The sequence below is a fragment of the Zophobas morio genome, unplaced genomic scaffold (genome assembly GCF_036711695.1).
Source record: "Zophobas morio isolate AGI-343-1 ecotype UQ-CSIRO unplaced genomic scaffold, CSIRO_AGI_Zmor_V1 ptg000004l, whole genome shotgun sequence".
Lineage (NCBI taxonomy): Eukaryota > Metazoa > Arthropoda > Insecta > Coleoptera > Tenebrionidae > Zophobas > Zophobas morio.
Genome location: NW_026972109.1, coordinates 411,289 through 428,108, shown reverse-complemented (window position 1 = coordinate 428,108; position 16,820 = coordinate 411,289). Strand labels below are relative to the sequence as shown.

The 16,820-nt window shown below is 33.7% G+C and overlaps 2 protein-coding genes across 2 annotated transcripts in view; one reads left to right on the top strand and one right to left on the bottom strand.

Annotated features, from left to right (window-relative positions):
- LOC135136640 (phosphopentomutase-like) overlaps window positions 1-16,820 on the bottom strand; it is a 64,987-nt gene that overhangs the window by 47,939 nt on the left and 228 nt on the right. The gene's annotated exons all lie outside the window — the stretch shown is intronic.
- LOC135136608 (uncharacterized) lies at window positions 635-16,736 on the top strand. The gene is made up of 8 exons (XM_064065973.1): window positions 635-660; window positions 957-1,533; window positions 8,176-8,328; window positions 8,376-8,559; window positions 8,607-9,516; window positions 15,641-16,061; window positions 16,115-16,353; window positions 16,408-16,736. Exons 2-5 carry the CDS (start codon window positions 994-996, stop codon window positions 8,909-8,911), a joined length of 1,182 nt encoding a protein of 393 aa, XP_063922043.1. The 5' UTR covers window positions 635-660; window positions 957-993; the 3' UTR covers window positions 8,912-9,516; window positions 15,641-16,061; window positions 16,115-16,353; window positions 16,408-16,736.

The following is a 16,820-nucleotide window of genomic DNA, read 5'->3' as shown; positions in this document are numbered from 1 at the left end:
CACTTGAAGACAAGTAAATAGTTATGACCTCGATTTTCAGGGCCGTATTTAGTTACTCAGTTAAATTAACTAACAGTGGTGGAATAAAATGATAATAAATATAGTCGTGGTCCATTTGAAAAAACAGGAAAATAATTTTGGTTGATCACGGACGAAATTTTTCATGTTTTCCAACGTTTCGTGACGCCTAAAGTGTGAAAAAATAGATCTCCCGTTTCCGTCAGTCGGTCTTTTGTGGTCTGTGTCGATATTTATCACACAGACAATCTCCGAAACTACTAGAATGGGCGTTATCAAATTTTAGAGATATGTACTTTAGGAAAATGCTATTTAAATTTGATAAAATAACATAGTCCTGTACTTGTGATCTATGAATCCACCTTAATTTTTTACACTATCGCGGATTCTCTTGAAGTATCAAATTGCTCTTTTGTGAGAATTGGTACTTACGTCTATAAGAGCTTAGTTCAGTTAGTAGCAGAATAATGTTTGTGAAAATTTGAGCATTGGATACTAACACGTGAACACATAATAGAGGGACAACTAACTGACTCATAACCGATAAAAGACTGGTTATCGTTTTGCTAACAATGTGATAGCCGGCCTATTGTAACAGTAACTGCTGAATGATGATCTCTTGTTACTGCAAAAACCGTACATGTAAGTCCGTGCAAAAATATCTTCACTTTATTTAAGTTTCTACAAAAATCAAACCCCCCAAAACCTGGAACCAGCCACCGAATTTGCCATTCCACCTTCCAACCCGCTCCTAATGCAATTACCGGTGCCTCCGCACTCCACAGCATCTCGCTCCTGTAAACTCAGCACATCACCGCACCAACAAATTAAATTGTTGTACCACGTGGTATCCCCTCCAAGAACTCCAAACATAGGGTGCCCACTGTTATCACCGATTTGATTTAGTACTATTTACTGTTGCCACAACCGAACACTAGTGCACCAACGCATGGGTGTTGCACCCTCTTCCACAAGATGAGGGGAAGCACCGCCGGCCTCCCGGAAACCCTCAGGGTGCGGCACAACGCCCAATACTATGCCGTCTTGTCGATCCTGGACACTTTGTTCTCGTCGCTCGTCGTGGCGCCCCTGGTCATCGGCTACTGGCGCAGCGTGTGGGAGCTCATGGGGGTGTACGTCTACCCCGAGGACGAGCTGCTGAGCGCCTGCATCTCCACGGGCCTGGGGATCGTGGGCCACCTATTCTTCACGCTGCTCCAGCGCCTGTTCGAGAGGTACCTACATCCGGACCGGGGCCGGATCCTGTTCTACGTGATGTCCAGGGTGTATACGGTGTGTTTCGCGTTCGTCTGCGTCAACGGGTGGAGAGGGCCGTGGCTGCTGCTGGCGATGTTCACCAAGAACGAGCTCTGGTCGATCCTGACGCCCTTCATCGTGGGGATTGTGGCTCTGGCGGCGATGAGGGGGTTGAGGAACGCGTCGGCGGCGCCGTTTGCGGTGGTCCTCGATACGGCGAAGGGGTATTTCGAGGTTCCAACTATGTTCAGAGTGGCGGTGAGTGAAAAGTTTTGAACCACGACGGAGTTTCCGATTTTGAATTCGTTGGGTACTAAAGATGGACGTCACGGGTTGTTGGTATTCAAATTCGCACACTTATAATCACATTATTGTGGGAACTTAGAAACCGTTTAAAGCTAATCAACAGTTCCATTATGAAAAGGTTCTTGTATTATTACATAAAATGGCATGTCAAATTATTTTACGTCACGCGGCGAATAAAAACAACCACGTGACAAAAAAAGTAGTTTCCGGCTATTAACCGATCTTGGTTTCTCAAATTACGGACATCCATAACGACCATGACGCTGTCTACCTACGTTTGTAATAACATTACTCAAAAACCAATTAATTCCCTCTATTGCATTGAAAGTAAAGTTGTCTATAAACTATCAGGTTATATGGCCATCATAAAATTATCCCATTGTGTCGAAGTTAAGTTGTTCACCATAATTGAAGTAGTACCACAAAATTATACTTAAGGAAAAAACTAACAGCCGTTTTATTTTACTTTATTTATTAAAAACTTCTCAATATTTTAATTTAGAAAGGACTAAACTATGTTTGTATAGTCTTATTTTTTGTAACAATAGCAAATAATTTAGTTGATTATTATTAAGTAAAAAATCGAACTATTATCCTACCAAAGGTACAAAAACGCAATTAGTTACGCCAGCCCATTGACAGTGTCGTAACGACCTTCACGCAAATTCCGTGAACAAGGCTTTAACCAACCACAGATAAGTGATTTTCAATTCGAGAAGCTGCATACTGTGCGACCAAAAAACTTGGTTTTGTAAATCCGGTTGGTAACCGTGTTTTGTGCACGTCATGTGATTTTGGTTACGGTTGATCTCCAAACTTGACAAACAGAATCTGTGGCAATTTTAAATGTAATACAACGTTTTGAACAGAGGTTTAAAAATTACGTATTTCATCACATCATGCACGAAAATTGCAGTAAATTAAAAAAGTGCAAATACAAAAATGAACTAAACAAATACTGAGACAGTGAGCTTTCGTAAGCTTTAATTGTAATTATTTGCAGAAGATTGCAGTTTTGATTTATAGGCACTTCTAGAAAATAAAACTAAGTACAAAGCAGTATGACAATGCGAGGTCGAAAAGCTGAGGGATGAATAAAAGTGAGTCATGCTATGAGAATGTCGACAGAAATATAATTGGCATTTACTAAACAAAATTAAGATGTCATCAAATTGTTCGTCGAGATGATTAGATAATTTTTGGTTAACGTTTTACCGTCAACAAGATTTTCCTAACATATATACATACATTTGTGATAACCTCTATACATAAAAAAATATAAAATATAGATAATTGTCGTGTCCACCGTCGCTTGCAAAAGATTATACAGTTTTTTGCGAGAATTTTAAAAGTCAGGGCGGGTTCATAAACCACAAGTGCAAAAAGTATAATTAGTGTTTACTAAAAAAATTTTGAGGGGACAACATCAAATTGTTGATGGGGATGATTAGAAATACATACGTATCATTATTTGTAACTGACGTCATTTAACTCTTTCAATTTGACTTTATGTTTGATACAGAATGCTCATACGAAAATGTAGAAATCGCCATTTTGATAATACAATTTAAAAAAAATTCCAAAGCACACTTGACAAGTTTTTTTTTCTTAGCTTACGCTGAGGAAGTAAACATAAGCGATAAGTAAAAGTTATAAATTGTAGATTTGACCACTTCTCAAAATATAATTCAATTTTTTTCTCATGGTGTGTACAACATGCCAATCAAATTCAGAAACGGATGTGGGTGGGGCTAGTTGTACCTTTTTTGTCTAGATTCCACTGTTTATCAGTATAAAATCCACTTTTCGTCCAATGAAATAGTGAACAAAAAGAACACGGGTGGGTGGGCGGGGCTAATTTGAAGTACTTTTTTATTCGAAAATTTAACCACTTCACAAAATAAAATTCAATCTTCAAATGGCAAAATCAGTATAAAATCCACTTTTCCTCCAATGAAGTTTTTTTTAATCGCATCTCGCAGTAAATAAAATACGGCAATGAAACACAAAAGCGGATGTAGGTGGGGTTAGTTTTACCTTTTTTGTCTAGATTCCACTGTTTAACAGTATAAAATCCACTTTTCGTCCAATAAAATGAGTGACCAAACACAAAACGGGGTGGGTGGGCGGGGTTACTTTCAAGTATTTTTTTTAATGGAAAATTCGACCTTTTGACAAAATCAAATTGCATCTTCATCTCGCAGTAAATAAAATAAGCCAATGAAATACCAAAGCGGATATGGGTGGGATTTGTTTTACATTTTTTGTCTAAATTCCACTGTTCACCAACATAAAATCCATTATTTCTCAATGGTATAAGTGATCAAAAAGAAAACGGGGTGGGTGGGCGGTGCCAGTTTGAAGTTTTTTTTAATCCAAGATTAAACAACAAAATAAAATTGAATCTTCATCTCGTAATAAATAAAATACGCCAATGAAACACAAAAACGGATGTGGGTGGGGTTAGTTTTACCTTTTTTGTCTAGATTCTACTGTTTAGTATACATGCTATCCATTTTCCTCCAATGAAATAAGTGATTAATAAGAATTGGATGGGTGGGCGGGGCATTTTGAAACTTATTTAAATCGAAAAAAAGGGGTGTGGGTGGGGTCACTTACAAGTATTTTTTTATCGAAAATTCGACCACTTGGCAAAATAAACTTCAATTTTCATATGGTAGTAAATAAAATAAATCACTGAAATTCAAAACTCAGAAAGTTGGTGTGGCTAATTCTACCTTTTTTTTATCACTACACAATCCACTTTTCGTCCAATGAAATGAGCAATCAAAGAAAAACGGGGTGAGTGGGTGTGGCTAATTCTAGCTTTTTTGTCTAGATTGCAATGTTTATTAGTACAAAATTCACTTTTCGTCCAATGAACGATCAAAGAAAAACGGGGTGGGTGGGCACTTTCAAGTTTTTTTTTAAATCGAAAATGCGACCACTTGACAAAATAAAATTCAACCTTCACATCGTACTCGTAGTAGACAAAATAAGCCACTGAAATTCAGAACAGGAAGTGGGTGTGGCTAGATCTACCTTTTTTTGTCTATATTGCACTGCTGATCAATACAAAATCTATTTTTCATCCAATGAAATGAGCAATCAAAGAAAAACGGGGTGGGTGGGCGGGGCCACTTTGGAGCTTTTTTAAATAAAGATTGGACCACTTGACACATTAAAATTCACTCTTCATCTCGCAGTAAATAAAAAAGCCAATGAAACACAAAAGCGGAAGTGGATGGGATTAGTTTCACATTTTTTGCCTAGATCCCACTATTTATCAATACAAAATCCATTTTTTCTCCAATGAAATGGGTGATCAAAAAGAAAACGGGATGCGTGGGCGGGGTCACTTACAAGTATTTTTTTATTCAAAATTCGACCACTTGGCAAAATAAAATTCAACCTTCCAATATCGTACTCGTAGTAAATAAAATAAGCCACTGAAATTCAGAACAGGAAGTGGGTGTGGCTAGTTTTACCATTTTTGTCTATATTCCACTGCTTATCAACACAAAATCTACTTTTCGTCCAATGAAATGAGCGATCAAAGAAAAACGGGGTGGGTGGGCGGGACCACTTTGGAGTTTTTTTAAACAAAGATTGGACCCCTTGACAAATTAAAATTCACTCTTCATCTCGCAGTAAATAAAATAAGCCAATGAAACACAAAAGCGGAAGTGGGTGGGATTAGTTTCACATTTTTGCCTAGATCCCACTATTCATCAATACAAAATCCATTTTTTCTCAAATGAAATCAGTGATCAAAAAAGAAAACGGAACGGGTGGGCGGGGTCACTTATAAGTATTTTTTTATTCAAAATTCGACCACTTGGCAAAATAAAATTCAACCCCTTCATATAGTACTCGTAGTTGATAAAATAAGCCACTGAAATTCAGAACAGGAAGTGGGTGTGGCTAGTTCTACCTTTTTTGTATATATTCCACTGCTGATCAATACAAAATCTACTTTTCATCCAATGAAATTAGCGATCAAAGAAAAACGGGGTGGGTGGGCGGGGCCACTTTGGAGCTTTTTTAAATAAAGATTGGACCACTTGACAAATTAAAATTCACTCTTCATCTCGCAGTAAATAAAAAAGCCAATGAAACACAAAAGCGGAAGTGGGTGGGATTAGTTTCACATTTTTTGCCTAGATCCCACTATTCATCAATACAAAATCCATTTTTTTCTCCAATGAAATGAGTGATCAAAAAGAAAACGGGATGGGTGGGCGGGGTCACTTACAAGTATTTTTTTATCGAAAATTCAACCACTTGGCAAAATAAAATTCAATGTTCATAAATGAGCAATCAAAAAAAACAGGGTAGGTGGGCGGGGCCACTTACAAGTATTTTTTTATCGAAAATTCAATCACTTGGCAAAATAAAATTCAATGTTCATTAACGAGCGATAAAAAAAAACGGGGTGGGTGGGCGGGGCCACTTTGAAGTTTTTTTTTTATCGAAGATTGGACCACTTGACAAATTAAAATTCGATCTTCATCTCACAGTAAATAAAATAAGCCAATAAAACACAAACGCGAATGTGGGTGGGGTTAGTTTTACCTTCTTTTGTTTAGATTCCACTCTTCAATATACTAGATATCCACTTTTCCTCCAATGAAATAATTAATCAAAATGAATTGGGTGGATGGTGGTGCAGTTAAAATTTTTCTAATATTGAAAATGCGACCACTTGACAAAATAAAAAAAAAATTCACTCTTCATCCCGCACTAAAAAAATAAGCCAATCAAACACAAAAGCGGATATGGGTGGGATAAGTTTCACATTTTTTGTCCAAATTCCATTGGTCATCAATATAAAATCCATTTTTCCTCCACTGAAATGAATGATTAAAAAGAAAACAGGATGGGTGGGCGGGGTTACTTACAAGTATTTTTTTTATCGAAAATTCAACCACTTGACAAAATAAAATTCAATGTTCATAAATGAGCGATCAAAAAATAACGGGGTTGGTGGGCGGGGCCACTTTGAAGTTTTTTAATCGAAGATTGGACCACTTGACAAATTAAAATTCGATCTTCATCTCACAGTAAATAAAATAAGCCAATAAAACACAAACGCGGATGTGGGTGGGGTTAGTTTTACCTTCTTTTGTTTAGATTCCACTCTTCAATACACTAGATATCCACTTTTCTTCCAATGAAATAATTGATCAAAACGAATTGGGTGGGTGGTCGGGGCACTTTGACTTTTTTTTAATCAAAAATGCGACAACTTGGCAAAATAAATGAAATTCAATCTTCATCTAGCAGTAAGTAATTTCTGCCTTTTTTTCTATATTCCACTGCTATAAAATCTACTTGTCATCGAATGAAATGAACGATCAAAGAAAAACGGGGTGGGTGAGCGGGGCTACTTTAAACGAAAATTGGACCACTTGACAAATCAAAATTCACTATTCATCTCGCAGTAAATAAAATAAGCCAATTAAACACAAAAGCGGATGTGGGTGGGGTTACTTTTACCTTTTTTGTCTAAATTGCACTACTTAATTTAAATTAATATAAAATCCATTTTTCGTCCAATGAAATCAGTGATCAAAAAGAAATCCGGGTGGGTGGGCGGAGCTATTTGTTTACAAAAGAATCAAATTTTTTATAATTCAACACCAGAAAAATATTTATTTCCACAATACTTCTGTTTCTTTTTGTATGAATATTTTTCTTTAATGGTAAATATTAAAAATCGGATTAATGGCAATTTTTTTGTTTGTTCGACATTTCACGACCATTAGAGTGTGAAAAACAGATCTCCCGTGTCGATTTTTTTAGATCGATAATCTTCGAAACTACAGGCCCGATTGTTACCAAATTTTAGATATATTTTACGAATACCGTCTAGACTAGATGGTAAAATGCTAAATAAAATGTGTCTAATGATCCCCACTAACAATATAATGACGTCACCTCAAAATCTTGCATAGTTAATGGTATTTAAATTTTATAAAATAACATAATCTCTACATTTGTGGTTCATGAATCCGTGTTAATTTTTTAAGATCTAGTGCCTGTCAACAAAAACTGGCAACTTTTATTTACACGTAATTCTAGACGTTAATATTAAAAAAAATATATAACAAGAAACATTTTATTGTTAGTAAAATTTTATTAATGAACCTTAAAACATTCGAAAACTTTACGTTCTCATTACGCTACCTAGTAAAGCTGATTTGAGTGAATAATTTTGCACACGAGACCAAAAATCGTTCCAATATTAATAATAATCGCGATTTCCAACACTCGTTGCATGATTTCATCAAAGTTATTTAATTAATTTAATCGTAGTTTTGTTTCAAACTTTCCACTTTTATTAACTTCGGACCTGCTTATTACATTATCATTAATGATTATGACATTTGAATGATTCACGATTCACTAAGCAACTAGTAAATCAAACTGATTGCGTTTACCACCTGTCATAAATTAAACTTGCCCTATTTAATTATTATTTTCTCAGAATTACTCGCCAGATGTACGACTGTGTAACGAGCACTTTAGTAAACCAGATTCGTCAAATTTTGACAAAAAAACCTGTCAGCAAATAATTTCTTGTTATTTTAGATGAGTGAAAGGACGTCCCTCTACATCCTCGATTGCCTCTTTTCAGTATTAATCGTAGGAACGCTGGTGGTGTTCGTCTGGAGAGGAGCGTGGGCTCTGGTGGACATCTATTTGTTCCCCGAGAGCGAAAAATGGTCAGCTTGGGGAAGCTTGGTAACTTCCTTCAACCCCCTTATCACTTCCTCAACGTCTCATTCCAGATCGTGGGCTACTGCGCCGTAGCTATAGCCTTCCTGCTCCAACCCTTCATGAAGTGGTTGTGCGACCGCATAACTGGAGTAAGCCGGGTTTTGGTTGCTGATTTGTTCTTAATCCTGTCCCTCGTTGGCACCGTCAACGTGTGGAGAGGAATTTGGAATCTTCTTAATCTGTATCTACTGCCAGGTAACTAGTTCTAATGAAAGAATCACCGCTAAGTCGTTGAATTGTAGATAATCTCGAGCTTAGTTGCTGGTTAACCCACTGGGTTAGCCTCACTCTCCTCATTCTCTTGGGGTGTTCCAACTCCCTCTTAGTGCGAGGAGTGTCCATAGACGCCGAAGAACCCGCAGGCAAATGTGTAGTGTTCCCTTGCTATTACCTCAGACTGATTTTCCACGAACAGAAACTGAAGAAGTTGCAAAGTGAACAAAACAAAACGGAATTGGATAACGTGAAACCGTGCGAGAACAACCACGTCGTTAACGAACAGTATCCACAAACTTTACAAGTTAACCATAAAGTAGGTGATGTCTGACGGTGCGCAGTGCGGGAGTAGCGGTGGAGGATGGAGTTTTTTCTACAAAGTATTTATTAACCTTCCAAAGATGTACATAATGAATATTTAATAACGTAACTGTAAATAAGAAAATAAATTGCAAATCCACTCTTGTGCCTTGCTTTGAAGAAGTGAACGCCAGCACAATAGTAATTGGGCAAAATTAGAATCAAAGAGTCTCAGCATGATTTTATTAGTGGTGACTAGTGACATCCTGACCCACTAAATGCCTTGTGAAGTAGTAATTCGAGTGAATGCGGATGCAGGCGCTTCCTAATTTGTTAATTGCTCATTAAACAAATCAACAATCAAGCTGCCATTAAGTCATTGTTGGGTTTGCAGAGACCTACAAAACTCAGAAAAAATCTAAACCACTCACACTACTCATCACTAAGTAGCAGTAGGGTAATGACAGCATACACATAAACACCAACACGACAAGTTTCAGTCAAGGTAAAAACGTGTTTAGTTAAACTTCTTCGAGCAGTCCTGCAGATCTGCGGTTAGCCACAAACCGCACACTCGCTATTTATTACCCGTTCATAGTGCCGAGCTGTGTTTTGGTGCACTTTTAATTATCATAGGTAAGATTATAGACAATTTTTAGTAACAATTTTAGAACTACGCCCTTGTGCAAAAATTCCAAAAAACACTCTCACGCAGTCATTTTAATTTTTTCTTATCGGTTACACACTACATGGTTTCATTTGAATTAAAATGAGCGCTCTGACGTCAATTACATGTTTTGAATTTTTCCGAATACAAGAACTTGAGCAAGAAAATATCACACTGTGAAGAAAATAATGCCGATTTAAAAAATATTAGCATGGAATTCCCACGACTGCAACAGTCAATGTCACACATTAATTATTACCGGAAATTTATTTCGGAGTATTTTGCTGCTGTAGCTGTCGATTGCTGGAAAAATTACTTTTTGTTTATTTATTTATATCTTGTGTTGATTAGTTCCTAAAAATTATGACTCATTTTAGCAAATTCCCATAATTCACCTGAGGTAAAAATGGATATAAATAATTCATAGGTTGTCTCCTTCCTGTTCTAACTGAATAATCAAACAAAGTCATAATGAGATTTTTAGGTTGCAATCTGTCTTCGATTAAAAGGTGATTTACCTGGACTGGTTGTAAATAAAGCTTTCTTAAATTTCCATTACGTCTACAAAGATAAAATTTTTTATTAGAGTGTGTTTTTCCATGTTATGATGTACATTCTTCAGTTTTGAATTAAATTTTGCTAAAAAAATAACAAAAAGTGACTTCGAATTGCCCCGTTCGGAAATCACATAATCAGGAAATGCTTCGAGGACGTTCTCTGCTCTCATTTCCAAGTCTGGCCCACATTAAAGCCATTTTCTTAAATCAATAATCAGAAGTCTTGGCAAAGACTTATTTCTCTTGATTCTTCGTAACTAATAATATTTCTGATCTGTGTTGACAGTTCGTCGGTAATGTTTTGTTTTTATACAAAGAACCCTAAAAAGTTTCAAAATTTTTCACTTTTCATGAAATTTTGATAGTTTTAAAATTATGTATGTATTGAAATTCTCTCATTTTTAGTAAATTAAAGAAGAACAGTTGGGGACCTCAATGGAGTTGGTCCTTTTAGAATTTAGATCAACGAAATTTTATAAATTATTTCTTTTTTTTATTTTCCAGCTCCATGAGCTTCCATAACTCTAGATTTTTTTGTAAACTTGAGCTATCATATTGTTTTTGCTCCAAGAAACCTAAAAAAATCCAAAATTTTTCGAAATGAACTAACTTTTCTAAAATTTGGAAATTAAAAATTTTCGAATTTTGACAATTCTCTCATTTTTAGTACATAAATTAAAGAAAAGGTTTGGGGGCCACAATAAAGTCAGTCCTTTCGGAATTTAAATTGATAAGCATTCCAAAATCAGACAAAGCCCTTTGAACTTTGACGAGACATTTTTTTAATTTTTAGTAATTTTGCAAATTTTTCAGTTGCATGAGTTTCCATAACTACAGGTGTTTTTTATTGCAAACTTAAATAGTTATATAGTTTTTATACAAAGAAGTCTAGTAAGGTCCAAAATTTTTCGAAATTAACTAACTTCTCCAAAATTTGGGCATCTAAAATTTTCAAATATTGGCAGTTTCAAAATTATTTCAATTCTGTGATTTTTAGTAGATAAGTTGAAGAAGAACGTTTAGAGACCACAATAAAGTTGCTAATTTCCGAATTTAGATTGACAAGCATTCTAAAATCAGAGAAAGCCCTTTGAACTTTGACGAGAATTTTTTTTTAATTTTAGTAATTTTGAAAATTTTTCAGTTGTATGAGTTTCCATAACTACAGGTGTTTTTTTTTTGCAAACTTAAATAGTTATATAGTTTTTATACAAAGAAGCCTAGTAAGGTCGAAAATTTTTCGAAATTAACTAACTTTTCCAAAATTTGGGCATCTAAAATTTTCAAATATTGGCAGTTTCAAAATTATTTCAATTCTGTGATTTTTAGTAGATAAGTTGAAGAAGAACGTTTAGAGACCACAATAAAGTTGCCAAGTTCCGAATTTAGATTGACAAGCACTCTAAAATCAGAGGAAGCCCTTTGAACTTTGACGAGAATTTTTTTTAAATTTTTGTCATTTTGAAAATTTTTCAGTTGCATGAGTTTCCATAACTCCAGGTGTTTTTTTTTGCAAACTTAAATAATTATACAGTTTTTATACAAAAAAGCCTAGTAAGATCCAAAATTTTTCGAAATTAACAAACTTCTTTAGAATTACAGAATCCAAAATTTTCGAATTTTGGCAATTTTAAAATTATTCCAAATCTCTGATTTTCAGTCAGTCAAAAAAACAGTTTGGGGACCACAATAAAGTTGGTCCTTTCAGAATTTAGATTGATAAAATTCTAAAATAAAAGATGACCCTTCAAACTTTGACGACGAAATTTTTTTAATTTTAGTTATTTTGAAAATTTTCCAGTTGCATGAGTTTCCAAAACTCCAGGTGTTTTTTTTGCAAACTTAAGAAACATAGTTTTTATACAAGAAACGTAGAAAGATCCAAAATTTTTCGAAACTAACTTTTCCAGAATTAGAAAATCTAAAATTTTCGAATTTTGTCAATTTTTGAATTATTTCAATTCTTTGATTTTTAGCGACTAGTGATAAAATCCTAAAATAAAAGATGGCCCTTCGAACTTTGACGACAGAATTTTTTAGATTTTAGTTATTTTGAAAATTTTCCAGTTGCATGACTTTCCATAACCCCAGGTTTTTTCGCAAAGTTTAGTAATTATATTTTTTTATACAAAGAAGCTTAAAAAGATCCAAAATTTTTAAATTAACCGATTTTTCCACTATTTGGGATTATAAAATTTTCTAATTTTGAGAGTATTAAATTACTAAATTCTTTGATTTTTAGCATGTTAAAGAACAATTTTGGGACCACAATAAAGTTGGTCCTTCTAGAATCTAATTCGATAAACCTTGTAAAATCACAGAAAGGCCTTTGAATTTTGACGAGAAATTTTTTTAAATTTCAATTATTTTGAAAAATTTTCCAGTTGTACGAGTTTCCAAAACTCCACGTGTTTTTTTGCAAACTTAAGCAATTATATAGTTTTTAACAACGAAGCCTAGAAGGGGCCAAAATTTTTCGAAATTAACTAACTTTTCCAAAATTAGAGAATTTTCGAATTTTGAGAATTTTAAAATTATTTCAGTTCTCTGATTTTTAGGAGATAAATTAAAGAAGCACGTTTGAGGACCACAATAAAGTTGGCCCTTTCAGAATTTAGACTGATAAAATTCTAAAATAAGAAATGGGCCCTTCGAACTTTGACGACGAAATTTTGTAGATTTTAATTATTTGGAAGATTTTCCTAAAGGGCTCCAAAATTAATCAATTTTTCCAAAAATTGGGAAATTAAATTTTAAATTCTCTGATTTTTATCAAGTCAAAGAACAGTTTGGGAACCACAATAAAGTTAGTCCTTTCAGAATTTAATTCGATAAGCATTTTAAAATCAGAGCCCTTCGACCTTTGAGCACGAAATTATTTACATTTTAGTTATTTGCAAAATTTTCCAGTTACATAAGTTCCATAACTTCAGGTTTTCTGAAACCTGAGGCAATCACATTGTTTTTATACACAAAAAAAACTACAAAGTCCAAAATTTTTCGAAATTAAAAAGTGACTTATTTTGAAAATTTTACAATCGCATGAATTTCCATAACTTCAAGTTTTTTTTTGTGAAGTTAAACAATTATATCGTTTTTATATAAAGAAACCTAAAATGTTCTAAATTTTTCGTAATGAACCAACTTCTCCAAAATTTGGAAATCTAAAATTTTTGAAATTCGACAATTTTAAAATTATTTAAATACTCTGATTTTCAGTTAAGTCCACGAAGAACAGTTTGAGGACCACAATAAAGTTGGTCCTTTCGGAATTTAAATTGACAAACATTCGAATTTTGAGGATTTTTTTTTATTTTAGTGTTTTTGACAATTTTCCAGATGTATAAATTTCACTCCACGTTTTCTTTGCAAACTTATGAAAGTAATATTGTTCTTATACAAACAAACCTACAAAGTCCAAAATTTTTGGAAATTAGCCAACATTTCCAAAATTTAAGAATCTAAAATTTTGGAAAAATTTCGCAATTTTAAAATTATTTCAATTCCCTGATTTTTAATAAGTCAAAGAAGAACAGTTTGGGGATCATCATAAAAATGGTCCTTTCCGAATTTACATTGATAAGCATTCTAAAATCAGAGACAACCCTTCGAATTTTGACGAAGATTTTTTTAAATTTTAGTTATTTTGAAAATTTAAAATTTTCAGTTGCATAAGGTTCCCTAACTCCAGATTTTTTGCAAACTGAAGCGATCATATTGTCTTTATACAAATAAACCTCAAAAGGTCCAAAATTTTTGGAAATTAACCAACTTTTCTACAATTTGGGATTCTAAAATTTTCTAATTTTGGCAGTCTTAAAACTGTTTAAATTCTCGAACTTTTAGTAAGTTAAAGGAGAATGGTTTGGGAATTACAATGAGATTGGTCCTTTCAGAACTTAGATTGATAAGCATTCTAAAATAAGAGCTAGTCCTCCGAATTTTGACGAATTTTTTTTAATTTTAGTTATTTTGACAATTTTCCAGATGTATAAATTTCGATAACATCAGGTTTTTTTTTGCAAACTTATACACTTAAAATTGTTTTTATACAAACAAACCTACAAAGTCCAAAATTTTTCGAAATTAGCCAACATTTCCAAAATTTGAGAATCTAAAATTTTCGAATTTTCACAATTTAAAATTATTTCAATTCTCTGATTTTTAGTAAGTCAAAGAAGAATAGTTTGGGGATCATCATAAAAATGTCCTTTCCAAATTTACATTGATGGGCATTCTAAAATCAGAGAAAACCCTTCGAACTTTGACGACGATTTTTTTTTAATTTTAGTTATTTTGAAAATTTAAAATTTTCCAGTTGCATGAGTTTCCCTAACTCCAGATTTTTTGCAAACTGAAGCGATCATATTGTCTTTATACAAATAAACCTCAAAAGGTCCAAAATTTTTCGAAATTAACCAACATTTCCAAAATTTGAAACTCTAAAATTTTCTAATTTTGACAGTCTTAAAACTGTTTAAATTCTCGAACTTTTAGTAAGTTGAAGTAGAATAGTTTGGAGATCATAATGAGATTGTTCCTTTCAGAATTTAGATTCATAAGCTTTCTAAAATAAGAGCTAGTCCTCCGAATTTTGACGAATTTTTTTTAATTTTAGTTATTTTGACAATTTTCCAGATGTATAAATTTCGATAACATCAGGTTTTTTTTTGCAAACTTATACACTTAAAATTGTTTTTATACAAACAAACCTACAAAGTCCAAAATTTTTCGAAATTAGCCAACATTTCCAAAATTTGAGAATCTAAAATTTTCGAATTTTCACAATTTAAAATTATTTCAATTCTCTGATTTTTAGTAAGTCAAAGAAGAATAGTTTGGGGATCATCATAAAAATGTCCTTTCCAAATTTACATTGATGGGCATTCTAAAATCAGAGAAAACCCTTCGAACTTTGACGACGATTTTTTTTAATTTTAGTTATTTTGAAAATTTAAAATTTTCCAGTTGCATGAGTTTCCCTAAATCCAGATTTTTTGCAAACTGAGGCGATCATATTGTCTTTATACAAATAAACCTCAAAAGGTCCAAAATTTTTCGAAATTAACCAACTTTTCCAAAATTTGGAATTCTAAAATTTTCTAATTTTGACAGTCTTAAAACTGTTTAAATTCTCGAACTTTTAGTAAGTTAAGGTGAACGGTTTGGGGATTACAATGAGATTGGTCCTTTCATAACTCCAAAGTCCAAAATTCTGACATTTTTAAAATTATTTAAATTCTCTGATTTTTAGCAAGACAAAGAACATTCTGTATAAATTCCATTACATACATCCCGTATAAATGTATAACAAAATTACAACTTCTTAAGCGAAGATAAATCACTCTTAATTGCAAACAATGATTTTCTTGCTACTATTACATTATTTATATTATTCCTAAGAATTATCACAACAATTCACCGACAATGAATTAATTTTATGCAAAATTATACAGTTAATTACAAAATTGATTTTCATTAACAAAATTAATTCTATTCAATGTTTTACATATATCTGTTTTTCATTTCTTTGCAGCCTTGTAACACGAGGACTGGTGGAAGTTCGCATCCCCAATAGCCAATAGCAAAACTTTTACACACAATTTGATAAAAAATCAACAACTTATCGTCGCTTTTAAGATGCCAAAAACCAAGATAACGAATTTCAACAATTTTTGAACAAACCAACAACTGTATTTTATTTACCATAGAAACTTATCTTTCCACTACCTCCATACCAAAATCGAACTACAACCGTCAATATTTACAAAACCAATATTATCTCAAGCCGAACATTAATATTTAACTTAAAAATAGTTGATCGATCACGTTCTAACTTAACCAACGCAATGAACAAATTTCTTCCACTGTTAGTAATTGTCATTGTTGGCAATAATTGTCAAGACTTCGCTTACCCCGAAAATCCGGGACAACGTCTAGACGACGACAATAAATCCGTAAGTACAGTCATTACACTCCCAAAAAGCAATTATTAAAAGTGACGATTCAGGAGCGAGTACCTCTATACGCTCCAGACAAATGTCCAGAAAACCAGCTACTGTATCCCGGAAACCAGAAAAATGACTGGATTTGCGACTGCGGACCGGGGTACATTTACTACCCGCCTCAAGATGGATGTTTCAGTGCTTATCGACAAGGTCCTTGTCGTCAAGGATATCACTTAATCCTGAAACGCAACAAAGTGGTACCGGAGTGCGTCGTCAACCCTTGTAAAGACGGCTTCGCCAGGTTTGTCCCCTTTGAATTTATAGTGGAGGGTGTAAATTTTGACTACAATTTTAGATACAAGGGTAAATGTTATGAATTGGATAAACCAAATGGACCGTGTCTTCCGGTCGAAGTTGGCGGTGGGATTTTTGGCGTCAACGCAACCACTTTGACAGTTGAGTGTCTAAAAGGGACCGAAAAGTTGTCCCTGTTTAATATCCCTAGGAACTGTCCCCTTGGGAGCAAACGGGACAGGAACAACACCTGTCGAGAGAACTGGAACGTCTAGTAGTACTTATATGTATTTAATTTTAACTGATTTTTTTTTTTTTTAATGTTATGTAATAAAAATTTCATATGTTCATTTATTTATTAGAATAAAGTTACGCATCACACAATAATAATTAATGAGTGAGTATTAAAAAAAAACACCAAATATAATACCGCACGAGCCGCCACTGGTCTTAACCACAACCTAGTCGTCGCCT